The sequence below is a fragment of the Pelophylax lessonae genome, assembly GCF_965119305.1.
Source record: "Pelophylax lessonae genome assembly, chromosome: 9".
Taxonomy (NCBI): domain Eukaryota; kingdom Metazoa; phylum Chordata; class Amphibia; order Anura; family Ranidae; genus Pelophylax; species Pelophylax lessonae.
The window spans coordinates 79,005,594-79,024,122 of record NC_138776.1 but is presented as its reverse complement, the minus strand read 5'-3'; the positions used below and the strand labels follow the sequence as shown (position 1 = coordinate 79,024,122).

The window sequence follows — 18,529 nt, the reverse complement described above, 5'->3', positions numbered from 1 at the left end:
CAGCAGTCAAGGCTCCCTTTCCCTAGATGATGGGGTCAAGGGGCCTTCATTCAGCTTCCAAGAGTTATTGTTTCAGTAGATGGTATAAAATTAAAGGAGAATAAGAAGAGATATTTTTCTTTGGAAGGCTCTTTATAAATGAGTCTGATTGGATAAATAATGATATATTTGTATCTTCAGTGTAGTAGAAACTCAGAAAAATGTCATGCAAGTTTGAGATAGGAGGCTCAGAAGGCTATCCGAATAATTACAAACTTGTGTAGCTACCTTTATGCTTGTAAACGATGTCTGAAAAAAGGGGGTTTCTCCGCATTATCTCCTTTGGAGGATTTCCAGTGAGCCCATGCAAAACTAGTGTCCAAAAAGTTGTTCTCAGAATCCCTAAAACACTCCTTGCCTGTGCTCAAGGATGAACAGGACTATTAAAGAAAAAATCTGAATATAAACAGGCAACCACTGAAGGTCTTCACTCTACCGCCTGCAAGGTCCATAGACGCTGCATTTCCATTTCATCTGAACTTTGTCCTACTCATGCTCACCTACTCCTGCTCAGAACATTTCTGTTTGTGCACATTTTTAAAGGCATTCTAAGGGCTCATGCACACTGCATCTTAAAGAAACTCAAAGAAGCTGCTCCTATAGGCTTTTGAGCTCTCATTTTTTTTTGCCTGGGAACTCCCCTCCATGTGTCCATGCACACTATGGTATTTTCAGGAGTTTACAGGCATATTCTCCTACAGGCAGAAAAAAAAAGAAAATGCCAAACTCACGTTTTTGAGAGGAGATTTTGAGCAGAAAAGACGCTTAAGTGCCCAAAAAGGTGCAAAAAAGCACGAAAAAGCATAAAAAGGCAAAAAAATAGGAAGAATGAGCTGGGGGAAGGGTTTATGAAAAAACACTTATGCTCAAAAAAGCTCAGAGAAGCTCAATAAAACTGCGAAAAAGCACACACTTTTTTGTGCTTTTTTGGAAGAGAAATAAAAACTCAAATGCCTGTAAAAAAGAAGCTTTTTAAACTGCAGCGTGCATGAGTCCTAAAGCTTCCTACCTGCAGTTTGTGTTTTTTAGTTGCATAAGATGTGCATTGATAATGCTGTTTCATTGGGGTTGATTTACTAAATGTGGTGAAGCATGGTAGCCAATCAGCTTCTAACTTCAGCTCGATCAATTAAAGTTTGGCAAAAAAACCTGGAAGCTGATTGATTTCTATGCCCAGCTGCACCAGATTTTCCACTCTCCAGTTTTAGTGAATCAACCCCATTGTGTCATTTGTTGACCTTTACTCACACCTTTTAGTAGGGTAAAGGTTCGTACACACTTGACAAAAATCGGACGAAATATCCTCCGATTTTTCTCTCTCTTGCTCAGCGGTCATAACCATTTTTAGTTGACAGTGCAAAATATTCATGAGATTTCTCGTCTGATTTTTTTTTTTTTTCGGGACGTTTGTTCGTAGAGTGTGATGTAAGTACGTATACGTGTGACCCCATGTACATACACATACATATAGAGATCGTATAGAAAAGTCTATATGTATAGTGTATATTTAATTGCTATACACACACAAAGACAGTGGATATCTAAAATCTACACAACACTGTTTCTGTATTGGTGTATAGACTTTACATATCCCCTGTACACTGAATGTGTGGATAGATGGAGATAGATAGAGAGAGAGAGAATCGGTGCTCAGTTCATAGTGAAACGAATATAGATACGAATTATCCATTTCTGTTGTTTGTTTATGATAAACTTCCGGGTCGTCAGCAACTTCCGATCATGCACGGTCTTTCATATCCGATTTTTCACAGACGTACTGAAAATTGGTCGTGCTGGGGACGGACGATGAAAATTTTGGTGTTTGTCCCTCCTTTTTTTTTCGTTGAAAATGTCGGCATCGGCTGCTGAAAGTTGTGTACACACTAGCCGAAAATCGTACGATTTTGCCTTGGACAGGAATTGTCGGAATATTTTCTACTAGTGTGTACCCCACTTAAGTCTTCACAGGCCTGTATCAGAAGTTTGTGTACAAACATGGTGTATTCAGCATGGCACTGCACAGGTTAATGCATTACTGTGAAGAAACTGTGAAGAAACTACATATCCTCCAATTTATTGTTCTTTCTGTCTAGTGCTGTGCAGATGGGAGTTTAACCTTCCTAGCGGTATTCCCGAGTGTGGCTCGGGGTTATATTTTATATTTCACTGTCAAAAGCGGTAACCCCGAGCCACACTTGGGGTACCGCCAGAAGCAGAGGGTTATTTACCTTGTCACCGGGATCCAGCGATGTATGCGGGTGGTGTGCGGCGGCTGATCTTCCGCCCGATGCTCACCATGCCCCGGCTTCCGTCTCCTGCGACGTGACGCTCGCAGGGGGGTGGAACCGGCAGCAAATTCAAAAGTAAAACACACCAAACACACTGATCACACTGATACATAGCAAAATAAAATAAATTCACTTTACACATTAGTTTGCCCCCCAGTGCCCTTTCCTGCAGTTTTACTGTACTTTTTATATATATATATATATATATATATATATATATATATATATATATATATATATATATATATACACATACATACATACATACTTTAACTTAGTAGTCATTTATTATATTATAATTTATGATTTTGTGTTTCAAACTTTATAATACCCGAGATGTTATAAAGAACGCACAGTAAAAAAAAAAATCATATGTAAATAGTTAGTTTGGGCTGCTCATTCTTAAGAATTACATGCAAAATAATGGTACCGCTTTCAGCACCTAAAATCCGAAAGAATCATACTGCCAGGGAGGTTAAAGGGTAACGCCACTTTCATGGGAAAAAAAATAGCAAATAAAAAAAGAAATGCATACAGTATATAGCATAAACAATTGCGACACAAGTCATATTGTAATTGAATGTTATTAAAAATGACCTTTCCTTTTCAAAGCGCTGTAATTTTCTGTAAAGTGCAATGCAATTTGGCTGCCTGGAGGTGTTCTGTACACAGAATGTGTACAGACTGCCCCCCAGAAACATAATTCACTGCTTGTATGATTGGCTCACTGATTTTGCCAGAAGTCTGCCTAAGATACAAGTCAGATTTTTGGCATCCCCCCGCAACAAAAATGTAATTTTTGGCGAGATAATTCCAATAGAAAATAACGTCTAAAGGGATGCAGACCCTGCAATTTTCTTCATTAGAGCCCTGATTCTGCAGCAGCTGATTGATAAGTATGAAACCACTCCCTTTAGACTCACTCAGGACATGGGCACAGAGGAACAAACAATGGTAGGAATCTGCAACAAAGTTTGTTAAAATCCTTGTAATGTACAGAGATCACCCAGAGGGGAATGTTTTTTTTCTCAACAAAAGTGGAGTTACACTTTAATAGTAATTAGATCTGTGAAAGAAAGAAAGGAGGTGCAAACACCTAGTGCATTACCCGTGAACACCTTAAAAATGTTTTAATAAAATGCCAAAATCATACTCACAGACGTGAAGGATAAAATTGCATTTCAAGAATCCACCACATGTGGAATGGAACATGTATCCCTGTAAATAGGACCGCTAACACGTTTCGGGAGTCAAGCTCTCTTCATCAGAGCTGGTCTTACTTACAGCAGGCCCAAATATATTACTGACATCATTTAGACAGGTTCCTTACCCTTCCTGTGGGTGATGGGCGGGACCAACCCATATCTAGACCTACCCGCTGCCTTTGTTCCTTCCAATTACTTCTAATGCCTTAACCGATAGCTGATGACTTATAGTCAATTGCAGGGAAAAAAAACACCATGTAATTAGCAACAATAACTCACAATGCAACTGAAAGATTGCTCTTTATTACATTGACAGTCCCATATTTGTGATGCAACTGAGCAAATGGTAAGGCAGCAATGGATACTGTGTGACCTGGAACAGGAAGTTGTCTTGTCCCTTTGGGAATAGGGACAGGCTAGCTGTGGAAATACATGGATATTGGGGAATAGACCAGCCATGACACTATACCTAGTTAAAGCAATAAAAACATCTGAATACGTACAATGCCTTTAAAGCATATCAGATTAGTCCCCGCTGGTCTAACCATAGAAATTTCTCAGGACTGCTGGGACAGACTACCAAATCATTTTCAAATGTACAGCAACAAAAATGTGGTACATACACAACCCCTTCAACTTTTTTTTCTCCAATCCCAATACACCACCCCTACTGTATTGTGCCACCACATAGAGGCTTTGGTATTGATCATTCTTATGGAGATACTGATCTGTACAACTCAAGTATGTCTGCTGATTGTTTCTCCTCCTTGTGTCAGGAGACATTAATATATAATCATAAAAGTGCACAAATTAAAGCAGAACTTTCAAGCACTGATGGACAACATTCTTCCACATTATGGCAGAATTACCCTATAGTTTAGCCTCTCGCGAGCAATTCAAGGTTGAATGACTTCATCCTCCATCTCTGCCCTATCCTCTTGTAGCACTACTCACGTGGGAGCTGCTGGTTATGGATTCCCCTGGGTTACCCATAGCAACAACTTGACAATATAGCATATTCTAAGTGCTTGGCTCAGTCAGAAAACAGCCAGAGGTTTTTTTTTTTTTTTTGTTGATTTATTTGAGAACTGGGATAGGAGAAGGGATGAGTGGGATACTCCAACTGAATAACTATGCACAATTTGCTGGGACTTCTGATTGACACTGAATGTGGCAAGGCTGCTGCTTCACCTTGCCACTTTAGTGAAGAAGAATTAACTGAACTGTACTGTACTGTGAATCAATCTTCAGGGTCCTACTCAGCACCCCCTTTGTCCCTACTCTTCAGGGTTCTATACGGTACCCCCTTTACTCTAAAAGGTAGAGGAAAGAGACCCGCTCAGGTGTGTGTTCCGGACCCGATGCAGGTCAGATCCGTAGTCCAGGAGTATGAAAATCCAAATGTAAGACCACACTCAGGGTATTATGATGAAAATCAAAGGTTTCTTTATTCCTCAAATTAAAGTAGACAGACAGTGTACAAAACAGACGTGTCCGGTTGATGCGTTTCACGACATTGTTCGTCGCTTACTCATAACCACATAGGTTATGTGTGTGGTTATGAGTAAGCGACGAACAATGTCGTGAAACGCGTCAACCGGACACGTCTGTTTTGTACACTGTCTGTCTACTTTATTTTGAGGAATAAAGAAACCTTTGATTTTCATCATAATACCCTGAGTGCGGTCTTACATTTGGATTTTCATACCCCCTTTACTCTGACAGTCTGTGTGAGCTGGCCCCTTGATCTTCTGACTTCACTGGAGTAGACCCCCTTCCTGGGCAGACCCTTTTGCAAGTCCCCTGGTACTCACGGACACTGTTTTTCCTGGAAGACTCAGCCAGCAGCTGCACTGTCAGCTCCACTGGATCCCCACACCTGGTTCACAAGGCCAACTGCCTAAGACCACTTTCCTCATGCTACAGGAGGAGAGACAAGCCGTCAGCCTCCTCCTGGGACTCTGCTTCCCGCCAAAGATGCCCTGTCACATGTCCCCCCCCAACTTTTTTGAGCAATCCCAGGATGCACTGCAAGAGTGCCCTCCCACAAAAGCCAATGTGTCACTGGATAGGTGTCCTCCACTGTCCAACATGCTCCCCTATTGGATGCAGTGGGGACACTTCCTTAGACCCAGTGAATGACACCTGGGAACATGCAACAGGCAACCTAATAGATCAGGCTCCCCTGATAAGCAGAAGGAGCATAAGATGCTTTTACCTAGCACCTACCTAGGAGGGTGCTATACTCTCTTTTTTATTACAGCTCAGTGTCCTCTTTCCTCTGCCATTGGCTGCTCATTGATAATATAACTGCAGGGTATGCATGCTAGTGTTACATCATCCCAACCCCCAGATCCATTCTCACCATCTTACAGTTGGTAGGAGTGGCCCAAAACTGTACACTGCACTGCACATGTGACACAAGCAACTGTACACACAAAAAAAAAAAATAATCTAGCAGATGGGTAAACGATTTTTTTTTTTTTTTTGTTGGCAGAAGCGTCCTTTAAAGTTTCCGCTACCAAAGAACTCTACCTGCTAGCAAATGTTTATATTTAAGTTTAGTTCCACTTCAGGATATCATCATACACTCTATGATTGATTAATACTTATTTGTGTTTTAATGATTTTTGACATAATTATATACAATGTTATAGCCACTCTGTTTCCTTTTCTGGCCTCTATGTGCTGGTGATGCTGTGATGTGGCCAGGGGACAGGTAGAGGCATTATAACCATGTAGTGTTTGGCTGACTTATAATAACTATTAATTTGTGCACATTTGACAATGTTTTAAGGCATAACAATGTTCCTCTCCTACATCATTTTTCTTTCCAGATACCAAAGGAAATGTAAGATAAAACAGGAAAACCAAATTGAACTAAAGTGATCCAGGAGGTGACAAGCCTGAAGGAATGTAGTACATATTATGTTGAGGTTGATTTCTGCAAAAATAAATTTATGATACCAAGTCTCACATTATTTCTGTTGCATTATTTCATAATTACTACAGCCAAGTCAATAGGTAATTTTCTGCTATACCTGTCAAGTGTTTTCTCAGACTTGGTCTACTGTCTGTTGATGCAGAATGTGTCGTTGACATTTTGCATTTTGACCCCAGCACAGTTCTCTATGTCAGAGCACTTTACTGTTGCCCCCCTAGAGGGCAAGCCCAAAACACCCTGCACTCACCCGGATATGGACCAGCATTGGACCACATAGACACTGTTGTTTTTAAAAAATAACAAATAGTGATTAATAACAGATAGTGATTAAAGATTGTTTATATCAAGTTGATTTCTTTTACATGTACATGCAAAAATATTTGAAAAGATTATACATCACCTTTAACCTCTTTGGATACCAGAGCAATTTTTTTCATATTCTCCACATTTGTACATATTTTAGGCTGGAAGATTACCTAAAACTCCCAAAACATTATACATTTTCTGAAAGCATAGACTTAAAAATGGTGGCAGTTGTTTTGTTAATGTATGTAACATATGAGATTGATCTGCAGCATCACAGCAGAGACCTCCATCCCTAAAACTGTATACAGAAAGAAAATGGGGATAATGGGACTTTAATTGAGGTCAATGCTGTCTCAAATAATCCAATCAAAAAGAGATGATAACAAAATTTGGTTTATTTATTGCTACATGATGAAAGACAATCACGCAGCATATGTCATTAAAATAAGACAAAGTAATCAAAAATGAATCAAAAATAACCAATAGGGGCACGGACATGGATCAAATAGAAAAACACATATCAAATCATGCATATATCCAAATAATATCCAAATAAATATATATAGGCAGATAAAAAATATCATACAACGGCACAAATACACATATCCATTACATAATACATGATTAATATTCAAGTGTAAAATCTATATGAGAATATAAAAGTTCTGTATAACCAATAGGTCATCCTTTTTCCCATAAGTATTCCATGATCCGTGTCCTGATCAGTATGGACATTACATAGCTCTACACGTTTCGTGGAAGTCGCATCCACTCTTCAGGAGCTTTATAAAGGTAATCTATGAATAGAGACTGATTAGTCAACTGAGCACAAATCTAACCTAGTTGTGAAAAACACACACCGATAAGTTCAGAAAATTCATATCAAAAGATTTAGAAGTCTAATACTCACATATGGATAGAAAAAATTGACAAATATCAACCAGAAATTTTCTACGAAAAGTCTGGGATTAAATAGTATAGATATAATTGTTATCCATTGCTAGGATGCACGGTGTGGGTATACGCCTGATCCGGGGCTGAGGCGGGTATGCGCCAGACGGTCCAATAGGGGGAAGAAGGAAGAGAAAAACAACCCCAAGGAGAGGATGGATGTTGGGTCAATGATTTCAACACTTATATGACCACGTGTTCTGTGCAAGAAAAATTATTCTTGTATATTAAATGTATTATGAATGTGTATGTTCTTAAAAGATTTAGGTCAAAGGTGGTGAAGATGTGTAAAAAAGACCAGTTAGGGGGAGTATAAACATCCAAAGTCACATATGAACCATATCAGGTGAAAGAATTCAAGATAGGAGAACCAAAAAAGAAAGGGGGACTCAGAAAACCCGTGGTGACTCAAATGAGATATACCGGTGCCAAAAAAAGGAAAACCACAACAAAAGAAAAACAAACATAAAAACCCATGGTGCAGCAGTAAAGAATTCATGTGCATAGTGAATGGAAAGGAATCTTACCGATTGTATTATGAAGATAACCACAAAAGGTGCTAGCCAAGAACATTATCAAGTACAGGCAGGACATGAAAGGGATAAGTGAGCGTGCTCATCAGTTTATATATCCTAGGGACCGGGGGCGGATCACCGCCAGCGCTATACAGACGCCCGAAGGAAGGGGCGGAACAGAGTGAGCCTGGTATCCGGCAATTGCCGAAAACCGATCACTCCAGAGACTCTACCAGCGGCTCAGGTGGAGAGACACCAGCAAATCCAGTGATCCGTACAAATGGTCCATGGGTTGGGTGAAATGGTACGATGCCGATGCTCGACATGACAAGCCCCGCCCTCCACCCACATGTGTAGGGCAGAGGGTTGGGCAGCAGATTGAGCATCGCAGCCCCGGAGTAAGAAACCCACACATAGCACATCCATCCCACATGGGGGCAATGGCACAGACACAATGTGTTAGAAAAGGGGGAAATCAAATATTAAAAATTACTGCTTCAAAAATAAAATCGGTGTATTAATTAATAAGCTGATGCGAGCAGATCAGAAAAGGGGAACGGGTGTCTGCCACCCAAAAATTGTATGTAACATATGAGATTGATCTGCAGCATCACAGCAGAGACCTCCATCCCTGAAACTGTATACAGAAAGAAAAAGGGATTGATGGGACTTTAATTGAGGCCAATGCTCTCTCAAATAATCCAATCAAAAAGAGATGACAAAGAAATATGGTTTATTTATTGCTACATGAAAAAAAACAATCACGCAGCATATGTCATTAAAATAAGGCAAAGTAATCAAAAATGAATAAAAAATAACCAATAGGGGCACAGACATGGATCAAATAGAAAAACACATATCAAATCATGCATATGTCCAAATCATATCCAAATAAATATATATAGGCAGATAAAAATATCATACAATGGCACAAATATACATATCCATTACATAATACATAATTAATATTCAAGTCAAAAATCTATATGAGAATATAAAAGTTCTGTATAACCAATAGGTCGTCCTTTTTCCCATAAGTATTCCATGATCCGTGTCCTGATCAGTATGGACATTACATAGCTCTACGCATTTCGTGGAAATCACATTCACTCTTCAGGAGCTTTATAAAGGTAATCTATGAATAGAGACTGATTAGTCAACTGAGCACAAATCTAACCTATTTGTGAAAAATACACTGATAAGTTCAGAAAATTCATATCAAAAGATCTAGAAGTCTAATACTCACATATGGATAGAAAAAATTGACAAATATCAACCAGAAATTTTCTTTGAAAAGTCTGGGATTCAATAGTATAGATAGAATTGTTATCCATTGCTAGGATGCACAGTGTGGGTATACGCCTGATCCGGGGCTGAGGTGGGTATGCGCCAGACGGTCCAATAGGGGGAAGAAGGAAGAGAAAAACAACCCCAAGGAGAGGATGGATGTTGGGTCAATGATTTCAACACGTATGTGACCACGTGTTCTGTGTGTAGCCCTGCCCCCTTAGGGGTGGCTTGTTGCTTGGGCGTCCTCATTACCTCTGACAGTTCGCACAGAATCGGATTGCACTGGTGTGAACCTCCATGCGATCCGTTTCTGCTGCAGACCGAAATAAGGGTCCTGTGCGTGTTCACTGAGATTGCGGTGCGAATTCAGCCATACAATATGTAGGAAGGACACAGAGGATCATTGACCATCAGCGGTGGCCTCATACCGTACATGGATGCCGGAGGACCCAATTCACCTACATTCATTTACTTTGATGTAAGTTTTTAATGTACCTTGCTCATTAAATGTTACAGTCTGTACTCAGAGGCGCCTGTTTTCTCTTTTTGTATCTTACTTGTCTACCGCCCACAATTTGTCAGGCATCTGTAATTGGAGTGTGCTCTTATTTGTAAAGTCACTTTGTCGCTTCTTTAGTTTCCTGGAGAGGGCAAGGGGTCCCTCCCAGCCCACCCCTTTCACCGTTCTGTTACTAAGTAACTCTTTAGGCACCTGTTTCTTTCTTATAATGCTTCTAGCCACCCCCGTATCGCATAAAAATATGTTTCTCTTACGTCTTCCGACAGTCGCCGCCTCCTCTAAGTCATCACTGTTGGGTATTGACTTCTCATCCACAGGAGTAGCTAGGCATATAGACTTAGTCCAAAGACAAAAGGCATTAGCATATACACACCCATGGGGGCTGTCCCATCTGGTCAATACCCCCCCTGCATAACCACTCCCAACTCAGTTTTAATCTGCCTAGCATCAGGAGTAGTCAAGCTTCCCTGTGCTGGGGCTTCAGTCTCAGCCTTCCTAATTTTTTTTTTTTGATTTTCTTTGAAAATGTCAGTTTTTTTCTTACTTTACTAGCTGTTTATTTTGTCAGCTTCTAGTGTTAGTCTTCTCTTCGGATGAAGATGGATCATGCGGTGCTGGGATTCGGACTGACCGCCCTGGTTCTCCAGGGTAGAAGGGTCAGATGGACCCCCAGCCCGCCATCGTGCGTTCAGCTATGGTTCGCCCTGGCATTACGAACGACCCATCCCTGTTCGCTGCAGGGATGCAGCCGTGAGGTGGCTACCTCACAGGACACATCTGCGGTGCTGCAGAGTCATGTCCCTGGCTCACGGCACTCCCTGTCAGATGAGGACAGCGGTTTTCCGTGCATAGAGGCTTCCCACGCCATCTGGTACAGGTAAGTACTTCTGTGTGGGGCCTCTGTCTGGGGTGGCAGTCTGTGTTGCTGTGTGTTCCCCATGTCTGTGCATGTGTGACTCCCTGTGCGATCCCTGCGGGGATCGCTTGTGCGGATACTGTATGTTGCCTGGGGGTCCCTTTCCCTGTGTCACTTTGGTGCATTGTTGGGGGTGGAGGCGTTTTTTTGTGTGGCGACCGCAGCGGTGTATATTCGCGCGGTCCGCCATCTTGGCCATGGGCAGGCATGGGTAGCTCCCCTGGGACAACACTGTCTGCTATTTTGGCACCATCAGCCGCCATTTTGTGGGAGGTGGACGATTGGTCCGACCGCATGTTCGGCGGCCATTTTGGTGTAGCCTCCAATGCATTCCTATGGGGCAGCCATTTTCCCAGAGTCTGGCAGTCTATAGTCCAGCCTACTTCAGCAGCACTTCCTTTCCATCTGCAGCAGGACATCGGTAGCAACACTCTGCGGGCTCTGCAGGTTATCGCTCTCAATTTTACCCTGTATTATCGCTTCTGGCTCAGTTTTCTCTTCTCCTTTTGGGGTCTTTGTCACTGTAGCTGTAGCGGTGGGCTGCGCATACCGCAGCGATTTTAAAAGGGACAGTACACATTTTATTGCACTGTTTGTTGTTTTCTGATAACTTGAGCAATGGATTCTCAGGAAAGCAAGTTCCCCCCAGCTTTAGTGGGGGGCCCCAGTTCTCCTGTGGCCCCGCTGCGACCCGATTTGGCTGCTGTGGTGGCGACTTTGGTGTCTAATATGGAAATGCTGATGTCTGAATGTGCTGCAAAAAAAAAAAAAGAGGCCCAGATTGCCTCTCCTCTCTGATTCAGATGGGGATATGGCTGCTGCTGCGAGCGTGCCCTTTTCAGGGTCCCGCTCATCCTTGGACCCCCCGGGGTCTGAGGGGGAGGCTGAGATGGAGGGGGTTGACACCTCCTCCCCAGGGTCACCTGAAGAACGTGCGACCATGGATGAGTTAATTGTTTCTGTTAAAGAAACCTTGCATTTAGAGGATGAGTCCTGTCCTCCGGGCGTTGTGTCCTCATTTGGGACGCACAGGACCCGCAAGTCGGCGCAGGTTTTTCCCTGCCCAGCTGAGTTTCATTACACTGTTAATGAAATGTGGCGCACGTTAAAACGTCCATTCCTGGTACCTAGTCGGTTCAAATTGCTTTATCCCTTTGCACCGGCTACGGAATCACGATGGTGTGTGCCTCCACAGGTAGATCACACTGTGGCCGTGTTAAACAAGGCTACCTTGGTTCCTACTGAGGATACCCCAGTTTTCCGGGATCCCACGGACCGGCGGTTGGAGTCTCTAGCTCGCCATTCCTATACGGTGGTGGGTTTGTTGCTCAAACCCGTTTTCGCGCCCGTTCTGGTGGCTCAGGCGGTGGCTGATTGGACTAAGATGCTTAGGAGCAATCTCGTGTCTGATGGTGTTCCGCCTGCCCGGCTGGAAATAGTGGATCAGATCCACCAAGGAGTCATGTATTTGTGTGATGCAGCCTTGAATGAGGCCTCCTTGGTGGCTCGCCTCTCTAGTGTCGCGGTGCTGAACCGGAGACTGATATGGCTGAAGAGCTGGTCGGCTGACCAGTCCTCATGGAAAACAGTCGCTGATTTTCCCTATGCTGGCTCTCGCCTTTTTGGCGAGGCGTTGGATACCCTGGTAAAAGGCGTCACGGGGGGAAAGAGCACTATGCTGCCCCAGAACCCGAAGAACAAGTCTTTTCGAGACAAGCGGGGTTCTGCGCCTAGATCCAATCAGGGGTCCTTTCGTGCCTTTCGGAACCAATCCAAGGGCAAGCCCTTCAAGGCCCAGGGCAGTCAGAAGAAGCCCTGGGCGGGTAAGCAGAAGTCCGGCAATGCCGGCTCGGCGGGCCAATCCGCCTCTGCCTGAAGGGGCGCCCTCACTCATTTCAGGGGTGGGGGGACGTTTGCGCGGTTTCCTCCAACCTTGGCTGCTCCGGATATCGGACAGGTGGGTTCTGGAAATCGTTCGATCGGGATGCAAGATCGAATTCCTTTCCCGGCCGGCGGACAGATTCTTTCCCTCCAATCTTCATCTGCTTCCGGGGCGTCTGCAGGACTTGCATCAAGCGGTGCAGGACCTGCTTGCTCAGGGAGTGATTGTCCCGGTGCCTCATCGGGACAGGTTTCGGGGGTTTTATTCGAATCTGTTCACTGTGCCCAGAAAGGAGGGCAACGTGTGTCCTATTCTGGACCTGAAAGCGCTGAACCGCTTTGTGCGTGTTCGGAAGTTCCGTATGGAGTCTCTCCGTTCGGTGGTGGCCTCCTTGAGTCCAGGGGAATTCCTAGCCTCGATAGATCTGAAGGATGCGTACCTGCATATCCCCATTTTCGAGGGTCATCAGCGGTACCTTCGGTTTGCTATCACAGAGGACCACTACCAGTTTGTGGCGTTACCTTTCAGTCTCGCTTCGGCACCAAGGGTGTTTACCAAAGTGTTGGCGCCGGTTCTGGGCCTGCTGAGGGCTCAGGGCATTGCGGTCTTGGGTTACCTGGACGATCTACTTCTGAGATCACGTGCCAGCCAGTACCTAGTGCGCGATCTGTCCACCACGGTACAGATGCTCCAGGAGTTTGGATGGACCATCAACGTTCAGAAATCGACGTTGGCTCCATCGATTCGTCTTCCCTACCTTGGAATGATTCTGGATTCCGGCAAAGGTGTTCTTGCCGGAGGACAAGCTCCGGTCTTTGCAGGACGATGCGGGTCCCTCAGGGACAACCCGTCCTCGTCACTCAGGACCTGTATGCGGGGCCTGGGGTTGATGGTATCGGCCTTCGAGGCAATACCCTTTGCTCAGTTTCACACGCGGGCTCTCCAGGCGGAGATCCTGGCCAGGTGGGACAGACTGCCTCAGTCCCTGGATCTGTGTGTCTCCCTGAGTCGTCAGACCAGATTGGCTCTTCTGTGGTGGCTCCAGTCCCCGTCGGTGGCGGAAGGCAAGTCCTTCTGTCCATTGGTGTGGACGGTGATTACCACGGATGCCAGCCTGTCGGGCTGGGGTGGAGTCCTGGGCAACCTGTCTGCCCAGGGCACTTGGTCGGAGGAAGATTCCTCCTTCCCGATAAATGTGCTGGAACTGTGAGTGATAAAACTCTGTCTCTTCCAGTGGTCGGGCCGTCTTCGGGGCCGTCCTGTCCGGGTACAGATGGACAATGCTACCGCGGTGGCTTACATCAACCACCAAGGGGGCACCAGGAGTGCTCGGGCAGCCCAGGAGGTGACCGACATTCTGTCTTGGGCCGAGGCTCATGTCCCGGCGATCTCGGCAGTTCACATTCCGGGTGTGGAGAATTGGCAGGCCGACTATCTGAGCCGCCAGACCCTGGACCAGGGGGAATGGTCCCTACACCCGGAGGTCTTTCAAATGCTGTGTGCGAGGTGGGGATCCCCGGACGTGGATTTGTTCGCATCCCGGCTAAATCAAAAGGTGGAAAGGTTTGTGGCAAGAACGCGCGATCCGTTGGCGGACGCCTCGGATGCGTTGGTAGCCCCTTGGCATCAGTATCGTCTGATGTATGCCTTTCCTCCGATTCAGTTGCTATCCCGGTTCCTCCGCAGATTGGTCTCGGAACCGCACCTGGTGATTCTGGTGGCTCCGGACTGGCCATGCCGTTCCTGGTACGCAGACGTTGTTCACCTGACAGTGGCGCCTCCATGGCGTCTGCCTCTGCGGGAAGATCTCCTATCTCAAGGTCTGATCTTCCATCCTGCTTCACGGTCGCTGGCTTTAACGGCCTGGCTGTTGAGACGCAGGTCCTGAGGGACAGGGGTCTCTCTTCTGCGGTCATCCCTACCCTTGTCAAGGCTAGAAAGACCTCCTCTGGTAAAATCTATTACCGTACCTGGAAGGCTTATTTCGCCAGGTGTGAGTCCAGGGGGTTCTCCCCTCGCTCGTACTCGGTGTCAAAAGTGTTGGCCTTCCTCCAGTCTGGAGTGGACCAGCGCCTGGCACTGGCCACGATCAAAGGCCAGGTGTCCGCACTGGCTATTCTTTTTCAACGCCCTGTGGCGTCTCATTCCCTGGTTCGCACCTTCATTCAAGGTGTGTGACATTTGGCTCCTCCCAGGAAGGAGCCCTTACCTCCATGGGACTTGAACTGGTTCTGTCCGTCTTACAGCGTGCTCCCTTTGAAAACATTCGGGAAGTATCATTGCCTCTGCTGTCTAAGAAGGTTGCCTTTTTGGTGGCGATCGCTAGCAGGGTGTCGGAACTGGCAGCGTTATCTTGCCATTCCCCGTACTTGGTGATTCACCGGGATAAGGTGGTTTTGCGTCCGCATTCCTCCTTTCTTCCTAAGGTGGTCTTTGAGTTCCACATTAAAGAGGACATTGTCCTGCCTTCGCTTTGTATGAAGCCTAAGCATCCTAAGGAGGTTGCTCTGCACTCTATGGATGTTGTCAGGGCGATCAGGGTTTACCTGTCGTCTACGGAGTCCTTTCAGAAGAAGGATTCTCTCTTTGTCCTTCCTGAGGGACCTCGGAAGGGCATGGCTGCATCTGCAGCGACTATTGCCAAATGGATCAGACAGACCATTGAACAGGCTTACGCCTTGAAGATACTGGTTCTGCCCTCCCCTGTTAAGGCGCACTCTACCAGATCTGTGAGTGCGTCCTGGGCCTATTGGCAGCGGGCCTCGGTAGCCCAGGTGTGAAGGCTGCGACTTGGTCGTCGGTGCACACTTTTTCAAAATTCTAAGTAGACGTTCTGGCATCAGCTGATGCTTCCTTTGGACGCAAGGTTCTCAGTGCGGCAGTGCCATGATGGACCCTTGTGTTTTTTTCTGGGTCCCTGGCTGTTGGCATTTGCTTTCCTGGGCTGTTGCTCCTGTTGAGCATTGTTTTTTTCTGTTGCCCAGTTGGTTCTCTTACAGTGCATGTAAGATTCCTTTCTCTGATGTGGGTACTGCGTTGTCTTTTCTACGGTTGCGTCTCCCACCCCTCATGTCTATACTGCTTTGGGACATCCCAACAGTGATGACTTAGAGGAGGCGGCGACTGTCGGAGGACGTAAGAGAAAATGGAATTTTTGTAAAATCTTACCTGTAAAATTCCTTTCTCTGAGTCCTCCAACAGTCGCCGCCCCTGCCCCTCTTTTGGGGTTCTTATTACCTACTGCTATGCTACCAAACTGAGTTGGGAGTGGTTATGCAGGGGGGTATTGACCAGATGATGGGACAGCCCCCATGGGTGTGTCCTTCGGTTTGCTATCGCAGAGGACCACTACCAGTGGCATTGCGGATGTCAGCGGAATACCATCCGCTGACATCCGATTTTCTTCCTTTCAGTTCTGTTCTGTTTTTTGGAACGGAACAGAACCCTATTTTTCCTCTGTTCAAAAAATGGAAAGGAAGGAAAATCGGATGTCAGCGGTGTCATCCGCGGACATCCGCAATGCCCATAGACTTACATTATGTCCGTAAATCATCCGCAAAAAAATAGGATGATTTGCGGACATACGGAGCGCCCGTGTGAAAGGGCCCTAAGACTATATGCTCCGGGAGCATGGTTCTTGGGTGACAGAACCGATTGCGGTTTTTTTTTTTTTTTAATGGGCAGTTGACAATCCCAGCTGTAAGATAAGGCAAGAAGGCACTTTTGATATATGGCAGATTCCTTGCATAGTGTATTAATCAGACCTAGTGAAAGCTAATTTATTAGCAGCTGTTTTGAAATGGAAAGACGAGAGCTTAATGAATTAGGGTGTGTTGAATTGTTTCATGTGAAAAGAAAAAAAAAAAAAAAAAACAGCAGGCTCTGTCTTGATCTATAAAGGAGGAAGAGAGACAAAAGTTGCAGTGACCCCCAGCCCCTCAGAAATGGCTAGCGTCGTTGCTCCTCCACAGACAGAGACAGGGGAAAAGGTTGTTCCTCTATCTGAGGAACAGCATAAGACAAAGTCTTATGAGGGTATTTTATGAGGGTATTTTGAAGAATGAAAGTATGTTAATTCCTGTCATTACGGGTGCAGAGAAGAATCTATTAAGACAAAAGGTTATGTATGTAGCGAAGCCTATAGGGAAAATGAGAGAAAATAAAATGAAAGTAAGCAGAAGATGTCCGTATATCATCCGCAAACGGATGGGATGATATGCGGACATACAGAGCGGATGACACAAATGTCATCCGCTCCGTGCAAAAAAAAAAAAAGTGCCGGAGCGGATCGCAATGCGGTCCGCTCCGTGTGAAAGAGCCCCAAGGCGGTAGTCTTAATAACTTCTTTGGATGCAGACCCCTAGTCTGTCTTACTCCCACCTCTAGTAACCCAGTTACTTTATTTTTGCTTTCGATCACCGTGTGATAGAACCGCCTTAGATTCTTTGACAATAAAACCTGGAAGCTGACTGGTTACTGTGCAAAGCTAAACCAGATTTTGCACTCTCCAGTTTTAATAAATCCCCCCCCCCCCCCATAGTATAAAAAGCAGCAGTCCCTTTTTGGCTTTGCTGATAAAGTGAAAGTCAGTAAGAATGGATTCACTTAACACGTTACTGTTTCTTACTTTACTTTGACATTAACCACTTTAGCCCCGCTTACATTGAGGCTACTGCGGCAAAGTGCCGCGATCCCGTCCAGCGACGTAGACCTACGTCGCTGGACTCCGCCCCTTGTGGGCGGCGCTCGCGCGCCGCCGGAGGCTCGCTCCCGCTGTGTTCATTCACAGCGGGAGTCGGGCCAGCGGAGGAGCAGCGGCGATTGCCGCTGCTCTGCCCCGATCGTCGGGGATCGAGTCTGGAGATCCGCCCGCTGTGTGTAAACACAGCGGGCGGATCTCCATAGTGACAGGGACTGACAGATCGGAGTGTTCAGCATAGCTGGACATCCGATCTGTCCTTCTGTCACACAGTCACCTCCCCCCCCACACGTCAGTAAGCACCAGGCATACATTAACCCCTCCCTCTCCAATAAAATTAACCCCTTCCCTGCCAGGGTCATTTTTACAGTAACAGTGCATATATATAGCACTGATTACTGTAGAAATGTCATTGGTACCCCCAAAAGTGTCAAAAATGTCAGTCAAGGGTCCGATCTGTCCGCTGCAATGTCGCAGTCCCGCAAAAAAAATCGCAGATCACCGCCATTACGCGTTAAAAAAAAAACACCAAAAATGACAGAAATCTTTCCCTTAGTTAGTAAACGCAATAACTTTTGCGCAAACCAATCAAAATACGCTTATTGCGATTTTTTTTTACTGAACATAGGTAGCAGAAAACAAATTGGCCAAAAATTTTAAAAAAATTTGATTTTTACATTTTTTTGGGGGGGAATTTCATATAAAAAAATGTGAAAAATATTGTTATTTTTTCAAAATAAACGCTCTTTTTTTGTTTATAGCACAAAAAGTAAAAATCGCACAGGTGATCAAATACCACCAAAAGAAAGCTCTGTTTGTGGGAAAAAAAGGACGTAAATTTCGTTTGGGTACGGCGTCGCATGACCGCGCAATTGTCAGTTAAAGTCGCACAGCGCCGAATCGCAAAAAGTGGCCTGGACGGAAGACAGCAAAATCCTCCGGTGGTAAAGTGGTTAAATATGCAAGAAAGACAA

The 18,529-nt window shown here is 45.2% G+C and overlaps 1 protein-coding gene across 1 annotated transcript in view; it reads left to right on the top strand.

The window, feature by feature from the left end:
- The window catches only part of LOC309564225 (alpha-2-macroglobulin-like), a gene marked incomplete at its 3' end in the record, with an annotated part of 271,806 nt that extends 265,385 nt beyond the window's left edge, over nt 1-6,421 (top strand). Inside the window, 1 exon segment of the mRNA XM_082268852.1 lies at nt 6,370-6,421. Coding sequence (XP_082124978.1) covers nt 6,370-6,421 — 52 coding nt within the window.
- Nucleotides 6,422-18,529: the final 12,108 nt, after the last annotated feature.